At 36.1% G+C, this 12,649-nt stretch overlaps 1 protein-coding gene across 1 annotated transcript in view; it reads right to left on the bottom strand.

Annotated features, from left to right (window-relative positions):
• The window catches only part of NBAS (NBAS subunit of NRZ tethering complex), a 158,525-nt gene that overhangs the window by 143,431 nt on the left and 2,445 nt on the right, over positions 1-12,649 (bottom strand). The window contains exons 2-10 of the mRNA XM_068183435.1: positions 10,612-10,666; positions 9,914-9,950; positions 8,150-8,227; positions 7,179-7,226; positions 5,973-6,016; positions 5,446-5,579; positions 4,620-4,753; positions 4,401-4,499; positions 718-856 (exon numbers count right to left, since the gene is read on the bottom strand). Coding sequence (XP_068039536.1) covers positions 718-856; positions 4,401-4,499; positions 4,620-4,753; positions 5,446-5,579; positions 5,973-6,016; positions 7,179-7,226; positions 8,150-8,227; positions 9,914-9,950; positions 10,612-10,666 — 768 coding nt within the window. The remainder of the gene's footprint in view (positions 1-717; positions 857-4,400; positions 4,500-4,619; positions 4,754-5,445; positions 5,580-5,972; positions 6,017-7,178; positions 7,227-8,149; positions 8,228-9,913; positions 9,951-10,611; positions 10,667-12,649) is intronic.

Raw genomic sequence — 12,649 nt, 5'->3', positions numbered from 1 at the left:
GATCTTTGTGGGTCTCTTCCAACTCAGCATATTCTATGATGTTACTATTTTTAGACTTCCTTAAGACTGCCTACTCTAAAATAATGCAAGTATAATAAAATCCAGTTTGTATAATTCTGTTGACTTCAGTAGGTATATCACATGTCACACAAAAGCACTCCTCATTTGCAATTAAATTAACAACTCGCTTGTAATGCTAAGTAATACCTATATAAAGAGTAAACGCTGGAATTTATCCTGGAATACTGTAAATTTATTTCAGTATAACCAAGCTGTTACCAAATCAAACATTTACTTTTACTAGAAGCAAAAGAAATCAAGAGTCAGAATTAAACTGAAATATTTATTTCAGGTGTCCTGCCTTTTGTTCTGAAGTAATAGAATAACAAACTGTAACTTTTTTCCAACAAAGACAAGTAACATATCCCAATGTACAATTAAGAGCAAAAAATATTGTAGCTTGGAAATCTACAGACTCCTTTCTTCTTGTTTTTGGTTTTAAAACCACAAGTGATAATTAAGAATTTAAAGTTCAAATCATATTACAGAAAAAGCAAAAACAGACAGATGCTGTGGGGAAAAAAGATAACTGTTTAGACATATGTAACATAGCTTAGAAAATAGCAAAACATCACATTAAATTCATCTTTCATAAAGAGATACTTATTGAGCTTCCAGCAACAATATTCATCCAGTAAAATGAGGAGACAAACTTACTGTTCTAACATCATCTTCATAACTAGTGACCTGTTTATAATGGGGAGAGCCTGACAGAATTCTCCAAGCAGATATTCCACAACCAGCAGCTTTAGATATTCCATCTTCATCTGTTTCACAGCCTCCTACAAGGAGAAGTCTGTAAAATATATAAAGACGCATTATGATTTCATATACTGCCACATATTTTTAAATTTTCTTAAGTCTATAGCAGTTTGCTTAGAGTAACAAAAGGCTAAATATATGAAGACACTTAAGAGCCCCAATAAACTTTCTGAATAAATACCCTGAAATCTAAACAAACTTCAACATCATTCAAGTAACATTTGCTATTCGTAGCATGTATACCTATTTATTCTCATCTCTAGCTTTCCAGGTAAGTCATAATTCCCAACATCTAGAATAAAATAAGTCTGGCCACAAGTCTGAGTTTCCCTCTTACCCTCAAAAATGACAAAAATTACTGCTTAAGCATATAACAAGTTCCGAACATTCAGTTTAAGCATCAGATTCCCATTTATTCAGATGTGGTACAAAAGCTACTTCTCTTTCACTGAAGAACTGAACACATTAAGGTTTGTCAATTCTGTTTTCTAAAGCCACTGTATCAATTAGACATGTGCATGTAATACTTTCATTGCACACCTTAGGTGGCATTTTAAAAACTTTTATGTAAGTCTTATAATTATTGCTGATCACCACTAAACCCTATCACAGTATTTGCCCTTGAAGCCCTTTCACCTTATTAACAAGCACTTCTGTATTTAACTGATGACTACTTCGATGAAAACTCTGAGAATAGGTGTCTAAGTTTGCTTGGAAGCATCATTGTAATGAATCACTCATCAAAAGGTAAAGAAAGTATCTACAAAAAAAGGTACAACTGCAGGAGCCCTTAAACATCTACATACTTCTAGGACCATCTGAGGACTCCTGAGACCATCAGAGGATTCCTGGGAAGCCTTTGAGGAAGTTCACAATGCCTGTCATTGACAGGAGGAGCTAGCTAGCATGCTTTAGAAGCTTTTAGCAAGGTTTGCCAGCTGTTCCTAATCAAAGGGTGCTTTGAGCTTTTGTTTCGGATGGACACCTGATTAGCAGGGGTCAGGAACCCTTTCAACAAAACATGGAAAAAGCCCTATGTAAATGCCAGGCCTAGAGTGCAGCATTTTGCAGAAAAGATGGCCAGAACCTGTCTTTGTGTATGTTCTAAAAGATCACAGTGATGTGCTGCCAGGCTCAGTCTCCAGCACCCTCTGGAGCAGCTCCCTAGCACCTTAGAGGCCTTGACACAGACCGTGCTCCTAAGGGAGGACACAGATGTGCAGGTCTTGGACTTGCAGTGACATGGCTCCAAGCAACCTCCTCTAGCTGACCCTGAGGTGAAGGGGAATGGATTAGATGATCTCCAAGGGTTCCTCCAGTCTCAAAAACTGGCTGCTCTTGCAGTAGCTCAACTGTACTCTACTCCCCAGGTTTATACAAAGTTGGGCTGAAGATAACCAGTGTAACAACAGTCTCAAGAACAAGCTCAGTTGAGGTATCCAAGAAAAACTTGCTATGCCCTTCTTTACTTAGCAATTTTGGTACAAATATTTTAAATAAATCTGAAATCTTCTACCTCCTTCATCACAAGCCCTTCATTGCAAACTTTATACTTTAATATCAAACATTTTCTGCAGCAATTGCAGATAACCCAGAAATGACACATTCAGTTCCAGATTAAGATACCAAAACAAGCAGCTGTTGAACCTTGGATTTGAGTTTACAAAGAGCACTTAGAAAACTGAAGCAGACTGAAGCAGACATTTAAGTTTTGCCAACTAAAATGCACCATAAATTCCATCCTAGATGAAAGCAGAATTACATGAGAACACCAACATTAGGTATCTAAATTAAGGTATATAATACTTTTCAAAAACAGTGAAAGTCATTACTGGATTTTTTCCCAAAGTTATAGCTTCAAGTTTTCCTACAGATTCAGAAACATTCCCTACTGACATATTCTCTTAGCAATTATCATACAACTAGTTGAAAAAATTAAGTAAATTAAGTTCTTAACTGCTATTTTATTGCATTATAATGGGTCATGAGCAAATACACAGTAATACACTACGGCAGTAAGTCAAGCCTGACAAGCAATGAAGAAAGATCAGTATAATTTCACCACCTGAGATTAAATGAAATGCAAGAAAGCACAAAATGACGAAGTTGAACTTGTCTTAAGTGATCAAACACATTATTGAAAATTAAAACTTCGAGGTGTATCAACAATTTTCTTTAATGCACAACTTTGAAGTACTTGTGTTCAAGCCCTTCTAGGGTTTTTGGGCTAACAATAAAATTTCAGCAAGAGACCCTACTTGCGAATTTAGAATTCTCCAATGTCAAATTTACAAGCTTTCTACCACAGACTAATATCAAAACAGAAAAGACTTGCATCCATCAGGGGCAAAACATTGTTTTTTTGTTTTCCATCCAATTGTGCATTCTTCCAAGTGTCAAGCCACTTAACAGGCTGCACATAGCAGGAAATTCTATAACCATTAACCCTCCTCTGATGAAAGGAAAAAATGGGTTGGTTCTGCTGTCTGGTCCTGTAGTGCTACCAAAGCTCCATAACCCACAACTATTACCTCAAAACTGTAAGTTTAGTATACTGAGTATTAATTATGTGAAATCACTAAATATTAATTAGATGAAAAGAAAAAGCCATTTACAAAATTAATCTCTCAAAATAATAACCTAGAAGAATATTACATCTCATTAATAATAATTTGTTTTCCTAAGATAGATATGACAAGCTCACTTAATACTGAAGAATGAGAAGTTTTTTCAAGAAGGGTTTCTTCTGGCATTTTATAGCCAAGCCTAATTTCCATTTAAAACAATACACTGATATAACATTACACTAAAAGATTCAATCCTAGCAGATCTAATACATATATAAAACAAAGTTTAGTTCCCACAATTGAAGAGAAATAGAGTTGCTGCATTTATCTTGGTACATAACAAATTGATATTAAAAAAGTAGACTGATTTTTAGCATAGGGTAAAGGTAATAGGCTAACCAGGACCTATTCCAGTTACACTGGGTTCAAAAGCATGCAGGCAGTCAGTCCACATTTCAAGTCCAGTTTCTGTACTCAAAGATTACTAATAGAGACAACACATCACAAGCCAACTCCAAATACCAGAGCCTGGCAGTTCCACTGAGAACACTCGGGAAAATGGGCTTGCCAATAAGTCCAGCAATAAATTCCAGATAGAAAAACAAAACAAAACAAAACCAAACCAACAAAAAAAACACACACCAAAAAAAAAAAAAAAGAAGGAAAAAAACCCAGCTAAATTTATACTCCAACCTTTACCTATCTTGCACCACATTCAGAAACCTCTTTTGAAGCTATTCCTGGCATTCTAAAAAGAGCATGTTGCTTACACAAGGTACTCAAACAGAAAAGGACGTAACTTTACTAATGGAATAATGAAAGTCAAGTGAGATGAACTAAGGTTCCTCTTTCATATTAGAAACAGACATGACTTGTTATTACTGATGCCCTAATTAGCAATTTTAAAATAGATTTTTCTCCCCCTCCCTATCCAACACACTTCAATGCTTCTTTTGCCACTTTTTGTTCATTGTTTGCATACCAATGTCAGGTAGCAAACAGAACGCTTACCTGTGACCAGGATGATAAATGACAGTTGTTATCCCATGGGCGTAGTGGCTGCTAAAGCTGAAACTATGACTTTCTTGAAAGCTTTGATTTGTTCCAACACTAAGTATGCCAGGAAAAAAAAATAGATGCGTTAGTTCAGATTTATTTTCTTTAAAGAGTAGAAAGAATTCCTTTGAAATTCACTGTGCCACCTCAAAGCAAGTCAAAATTTATGCATACCTTACAAGGTAACTTCTCAAATCTCCACGGTAGTTAACAACAAGGAGTTCAGCTGACCACTGGGCACTTGCTTTGTATTCTAGAAAGATCAATCCAGCAATAGCGTAACTCAGATCGCCTGGAAAATTTGCTGTCTTCACCCAGAAATGAGGGCAGACATTGAGAGAGAAAGGGGATTTTAAAAAAAGTGTCTTTGTTACTGAAACAATTAGAAAGTAAAATTAACTTTATTGTATTAAAAAAAATAAAGTTTCAGTTACAAACTAAAAACATTTTCTTTTATCTTGATTATAAAGAAATTGTACTATTACAAAGTTTGCAAAGACAATATACTGAGGAAATACACTTGAGCCACCTTCACAAACCAGTTCAATACACCCACTGAACATACAAAATAGAAAATGTATTGTGTGGGGCCTGTCAACAGCAATTATCTAATATTGTACCAAGCAAAGTACTCTGGCAGAAATATTTCTTGATTTACAATTTGACTCTGCATACAAAGTGCAGATTTATTATCTATTACTACAAACTGCGGTGATTCCATACTTTCAGCATCTGATGCATCTACAGATCTACCACAATTCAGGACAGATGTAAAACATACCCTTTTTATGCTGTTTTAAGAGCTACACATGACTCTTGTTGATAGTATAATGGATGTATTATAGTGGAACTTTTTATGGTCCATTTCTGCATGGTATTCATAGTGTAAGCATTTATAGCAAACTAAGCCATGATTTAAAAAAGGTCAAAGAGTGGAAATTATCCATGATCCTTAAAAACCGTTCTACTATATTTGTATTTAAGCCAAGAGAGCACATACCGGTGAAATGACCAAAAGCTCACTACCCATCAGGTCAAACACTCTGACTGTTCCACTGCTTTCAGCATAAGCAAGTAATGTACAATCATGACTCCATGCCACTCTCCTCCACTGAGGGTTAGGATCCTTTGATACTACGAAAAATGAAGAAAATTATTAATAAAAGCAAAAAAAATAAATTTAATACCTCCAGCAGAACAAAAAGTCAATTACATGAAAAAAAATGCAGGGGGCCCACCATTACAAGCTTATTTCAGAGGAGGGTAAAAAAAGAAAAACCACGTATGTCTCCCAGAGCCATTAATTCTAATTATCATTTCATTTCAGATTCAAGTTTCATATATTCATCATAGAGAGAAGTTGCAGAGAGAAGGTAATGGAGCTAGTCAAGAAGCAAAACCATTAAGAGATCATTTCCAATGATTTTAAGAAGTTATATCACTACCATTAAAGTAAACCAACACCACCATTTATCAACGTATGAATAACAATGATGACACTTAGTAATAATGAAGAGTTAGCCATACCTTGACATTTTCCAACTATGGATACAAAGTCATCTTTTGCAGACCTGAAGAAAAAACTCATATGAATCTAGATACAAAAAAACCCACTATTTCATTTTCTGTAACAGAACACTAGAAAAATATTCCAAATGCACAATTCAAAAGTCTGCAAGCCTCTAACGACTTGGTCAAAAAAAGCAGATAGTAACTTTCACCCTTAGGCAGCTACAGTAACTAACAATAGTATTTTAGAGCCCCTGCAACTGCATAAAGACGAACATCCCTCATTTATTTGTAATGCTGTATAAAATAGGACAGAATCATTTCAGTGCTTCATATAAATTCAAAAAAAAAAACCCAGTCAGTATTCTCTAGGTTACAATTTTAGAAACAATGCAAGAATATAGCTACATTAATACAGTTGAAACACAAGATTTATTTTATAGTCTTTAAACTGACGTTTATGGTGCTCACACCACTTTTGATTGAACAATTTTCATATACTTGCTTCTTTTACATATAAATTGAAGGTCTGACCTTCTAGCAAATGGATTTTTGTGAAGCAAGTAAACACACTCAATCAAGATCTGTTCTACAGCTAAATGTGCTCTTGAACTGGCAAAGGAGAGCTTGGTTGTTAAAAGAGCACAAGAAAAGGGAAAGCATCAGTCTTTACAGCAATCCACACCACTTGTAAAACCAGGTGAAGTATTGCACATGCCAGCTACTCCACAGAGAAGAACACTAGATACTAGCTCCTTGGCCCATTTATTAGGGGAGAATTTCAAAAGGGGGCAGAAAGGCAAAGGTTAGAAAGACCATGATTTGTGCTGAGTGTTTTTGAGGATCTTGATTGTTTTTCTTTCACATCTTGAAAACAGAGAGAGAAATACAGATATATACTTATATCAACACATCTATTATAATTGGGGGGTTCAAGGATGGTTTATGTTGGATTTGGGTTTTTTTTAAATGGGGGATGGCTGAGAACTAAAAAGAAACAGAAGGCTCCTGCTTTTATGATCATTCCATGGATAAATTTCACAACATATAACATTGCAAAACAAAAAAAAAACAAAAAAAAAACCAAAAAAAACAAAAAAAACCAAAAAAAAAAGAGAATCTGTAAAAGTATTGCAAGCAAATTTTCTCAGAAAATTTGAAATATTTGAAAGAATACATTTTCTCAGAACTCCATAGCTGAAGTAACAGATAATGCTAAGTTACCTGATTTCTACACATTGGTCTTGGACAACTGCCAACAATTTACCATTGCTGAAAGAAAAAAAAATGCGAAAGGTCACTTTAAGTCCACTCCTTACAGAATGTGCATCAGTGTCCTAGGTGCTTTTCTCTATGGTTAGATATAAATTGCCTCATTTAAAACTCTAAAAAAATTAAAATGGGAAATATAAATTTTTATTAAAAATAAAATATCCATGCTGATGTTCCTTCAATTTCAGAGAAATCTGCCTGCCACTCCTTTCCAGCAGCACTAAGAAAACAGCACAATGTGAAAAATCCCACTGCATGGGAGGTCAGAGTCAGATGTTGCTTACAGATAATTTTACAACAGCAATGTACACAACTATGTACTGCTTTATCTGGTATAAACAAATATCATAATTCAGTAAGTGATGTCTCTGCGCACAGCATAAACTAAAACCTTCCCTACTACCTTCACGTAATCATGTCACTGAACTATTTTTCTGTGCTTACTTTTAAAAGCCAGTGACTTCACTGATGTTGCTGAAAGTCCTGCAGAACAGCTGGTTCTAGCCTTGGAACTCTCACTTCTCTATTTATGCAATAGCAGACAAGTCTTGAGGGTATGTATTCACTTTCCACAAATACAAATTGCTTATTTTAACATTATATATCCTGCCAAGTTATAAGTCTTTAGTCAACCAAATTCAGGACTTGGAATTTGAAAATGACTGCACTGCAAGCCACTTTGTCCCAAAAGCTAGACAGACATTCAGCCCTGAGTGAGACGTGCAATAACTGAAGGGAAGCAGGTAGAAGCCCTAGGTAGCCCACTGAGGCCACCTGTGAGAGCCTCCAGTATTTCTCTAGACCAGAAAGAAATCTCTAGCACAATATCAACTCAGCATGGCTGAGTGGGGATGGTGGGGGAGCAGAGGGAGCATTAATACATTCACTCCTGTCAGAAATAGCAAAGCATGGGAGCTGGTTACCTTGCAAGTACGAGGTGCCAGTTGATCTGCTTACTAACCAGACGAACCAGTCCAGCAGGCAGAGAAAACTTTGCAGGGCTGAAATACCAAAACCATCGGGCTCAATCAGAACACACAGCAAACCAATGCAGATATACACATCAGACAACTCAGCTTCAAGGCAACCATCAATTACCTGAGAGGATTTGCAACTGAACATGAATCAACACTGCACCCTGCCAACGACAAAGGCTAACAACAGCCTTGTTTTCACTAATAGCACAAAACTGCACATTAACGGAACTGATCAATTATTTATCATTCTTTACACTCTGGTCACCAATCAGTTTTGGTACACCCATTAAAAGAACACCAGTAAACAGGAGGGGCACCAAGATGATCAGGGGACTGGAGTACTTGCCCTACAATAAATCAGATGCTGTGGGAATTGTACTTGTTTAGCCTGAAGAAGGGGAGGCTTCAAGATGACAAAACAGCAGCATTCTGATTGATACCTAGGAGACTACCAGGAAGATGGGAGGAACAGAGATGCATGGCTGGAACACAAGAAACTATGATCAACCCTTTGGAGGATTTGGAAGTGCTGGGGTAACAGTTGGACTGTAAAGGTCGTTTCCAACCTAAATGTCCCTGTAATTCCAAAACCAAGGAGGTTCCAAGCTGACATTAAGAAGAGATTTTTTTCACCATGAAGACAGTCAGGCACTTGACCAGGCTGACCAGAGACTCTCTGGGTTCTTCATCCTTCAACCTTTCCAACACCTAGCTAGACAGAGCACAAAGGAACCCAGCTGGAATTCGGTGTTCTCCTGCTTTTAGTGAGACTTTAAACTAGAGGCCTCCCAAGCTCCCTCCAAAACTCCTTTATCAAATACATGAAAATAGCAACTAGAATCAACTATAAATGCTTAAAATTAGCTTTTAAGTATGACTGCTGGAGGGAGGGAAGAGAAGTAAGTGAACTCTGTCTACAACTAGATTCACACGGCAGTTTGCTGCCCATAAACATCACCCCCTCACAAGAAAAGGGTGGGGAGGAAAGTAGGTGCACAAAAATAAAGTAGAACACCAGCAATGGGGAAAACAGCATACCCTGCCAAATTCAAGTACAGTACTGTTTCACATGAAGTCACATTAATGTCCCTTTCCATGTAACTCAAAACCAACAGATTATCCTTTAAAACGGGAAACTGTTATCTTCAAACCTGCTAAGCCATAATAACCACAGAGATGAAATTTTCCAGAAACATTGTACTTACCACAATAAATTTATGGAACCATTTAATGACTTTTTGAATCAAAACTAAAATTTATAAATGGCATGAGTGCTGCTCAAGCTTTTTGTATGAGTTTGAATTGTCAAAGAAAAAAAATTCAAAATTATTACTCCAAGGGAAGCAAACTCTGTCAGGCCATCATATCTGTCATTGAGGCTTAAGAAAAAAGCCTCACAACAGCTTCCCTTGCAGTATCTCAGCTGGGAGTGGAAAGGACAAACACGTGTTTGGAGAAACCTGTTTCAACTGCAATGTTACTTCAGCTTCTGATAAAAGCACTAAGTCAGACTAGTACGTGCCTGTCTTCTTCTATTTAGACTTCAGCTGCAACTCAATTTATGAAAAGTGGCTATTCTAAGCATTGCTTGGACAATATTCTAAACAAGTGTTCAGTTTTACTCCCATGAGGAATTACTTTCCATCAAATCACAAAGCTATAAAAATATTACTAAATAGGAAAATTAAGCAGTATTCTTGTAAAACCTACCTGTACCAGATGTACCGAAGCAAAAACAATGCAGGACCTAAAATGGAAAAAGGTAAAAATTACATCTCTAGTAGTCTTAAAACACCCTCCAGGTTACTGCACAGGGAATCTCAAATTCTCATTAAAGAAAAAGGTATTGAGAGAAAAATCCTTTCTATTTGGCCAACGAATTCGTATGTTAGAAAAAATGCAAATGGCAAATAAAAAACAAACTAAACAAACAAACAAAAAAACCAATCCACTGCACATTTTTTTAAATTCTACGAGAAATTCCTACTGGATGAAAATACAGTTCAGTCACTGCCATTTAACACTTGGTTTATGCAATGTAGTATTACCAGAATTTAAAACTTCCTCATAGAACTAACAAGCAGACAGCCCAGTGCAAGAGATGTTAAGAGAGGGGGTAAAAATAAGGCTCCAATACAGTTTGCAAAACACAGAGCTTGTTAACTTCTAAGATGTATGGTTTATTAGTTTGTCCCAACAAACTAATGGAGACAAGAATGCTTACAAAATTGACATAAAAATAACATAGCCATGTTCACAATCAGAAAACATCTTCCTGAAAATACATCCTGTACTCTATTTCCATTACTGCTTCCATCATTAGAGACCCTAAAGGGCAGAAATTGTAAAATTTACAAGTAATCCACAGAGTCTTAGAAGTCATGAATGTAAGAACAAGTAATATTTACCTGCAATTGCTCTAGTGATGATAAATGATGCACCATGTGCTCTGCTGCCTCTTGGCTGCAATTACAATAACAGTCATCAGACAGCATGTCACACATTTTAACTTAAATACAACACATACATACATTCACTGATTAAGTTTAAGTTGGCTCCTAGCCTACAAGTGCTTTATGTATTTTCTATTACTCACTACTTCATATAATGTCTACTTTAACTGCATAAGCTAAAACAGGCTGTAACACAAAATAATTTAAATGCCAGGATGCAATAAACAAAATGTGCTACAGATTGTCTATTGATTTAGCTTTGCCTCAATCTTTGGGTAGTAACAAAAGACATTGACTTCTGATTATGTTCTCCTGTAAGACATTATAGATCATTCTTTTTATGCCAAATAAAAGCCACAATGATCTGTAATGCCTAGCAGTCAAAGTACTCGGTGTGCAACATATTATGCTAATATCTAGGTGCTAAGCTACCTAAAGATTGCTCGTGAAAGTTTCAGTAACATCAAGAAAAACAAACTAGTTCTGAAAAAAAACCCTCTTTTTACATCAATTTGTACTATGTAATACGGCAACTCAGATAACCAACTCTACTCCACACCATCTCACGCAGCCTTTCCACCTGCCCTGTTCTACTTTAGGCAGAGGCAGCAACTGCAGTCATTATATAAATGAAAGCACTCTCCAAACACAGAAAAAAGGAATGCAGAACAACACAGGATATATATTCTTATCTATAAGAGGAGTTAAAATTATTTGTCAGTAAGAAGCAGAAAAAAGATACAAATATAAAATATATAGAGCAAATTTCCCTTAACTGAAATATTTAGATCTCACCAAGTTACAAAGCAGTAAACACTGAAATACATACAAATTTATCAACATTTTGCAATATGTCTATGCTTAAAAAATAGTATTTGGGCTCCCAATTTTAAATTATTAAAGTAAAGATTAGTCTTCCAGGCAAAGTTTGCAATCCTTGAACAGTCTTTCAAATAACCAGGCTGTCATCTCACAGCATGGAGAAGCACTCACAGCTGTACTAATAGATAACATTCCACATTCAGGCTGATCAGGCAGGAAATAACAACGCATTACAGTAAAATAAGCGAAAGCATAAATTATTTCTTACAGCTACCCTAGTACCTCAGGGAGAGCTGCATTTCCTAGGGACCTTAAAAGCAGAGCTTGTTAAAAGTTTTTGGATTATGAGAAAGTTCCCAGTAAAAAAACATTTCCTAAAACTGCTTATATCTCTTTAGAATGTTTTTCATATTTTAAGTGCCTGCTCCTGAGCCTAAACTACAAGCTGCTATTCCACACATCTTCAATACTTGGCAAAACTGATTTACTGTTATATCCTTAAGACCTGAGTTTTACTTACTATAATACATTCTTATCATTTCGGGAATAGCAATAGTTACCAGATGTGCTGTATTTCTTTTTAATTCATTCCTTCTTGGGAAAACAACTTCAACTTTTCCTTCCCTAGATTTTCCTAGATTTTCCTTACAGAAATGAAATCTAAGTAACTTTCTTGCTGACAAGTCACCCACTTAGTTTTGGATTTTTTTGCACAGCTTGCAAGCTTACTGGGGTGACAGCAGCTGGAGGGTGTTGGGGAAATCTCACAACATTAGCCTGTAATGAAAAAAAAAACACAAGACCCAGTGATACATTTTGGAAAATAATTTGAAGAAGAGATTTCCATCTGCCTATATCTCCATAAATCATTTCACAAGTCCTCTCTTGCAACCTTGTCCACAGCCACTGCCTCATTCACTATTTTCACACATGGATCGACTATTCAGTAACTCCTTTTATTCTCATTATATATTTCAGTGTTCTCAAACAGTGCATTATATACAATGGCATCACTATCCTGAACACAGACTGCTTGATTTCCACATCACTCTCTTCTTTGTTGTAGTCAATTCCTTGTGTGTTTCCTTCACAAATAACTGCTATAACCCCCCTTCCTCTCCTTCCACCAAAAGATTCTTACTGGAAAGCTCAGTACAGGTGAATGGCAATA

This window comes from Anomalospiza imberbis, chromosome 3 (assembly GCF_031753505.1).
Source record: "Anomalospiza imberbis isolate Cuckoo-Finch-1a 21T00152 chromosome 3, ASM3175350v1, whole genome shotgun sequence".
In the NCBI taxonomy this organism is placed as follows: domain Eukaryota; kingdom Metazoa; phylum Chordata; class Aves; order Passeriformes; family Viduidae; genus Anomalospiza; species Anomalospiza imberbis.
Note: the sequence above shows the minus strand (reverse complement) of the source record. Positions and strands in the feature narration are given on the sequence as shown.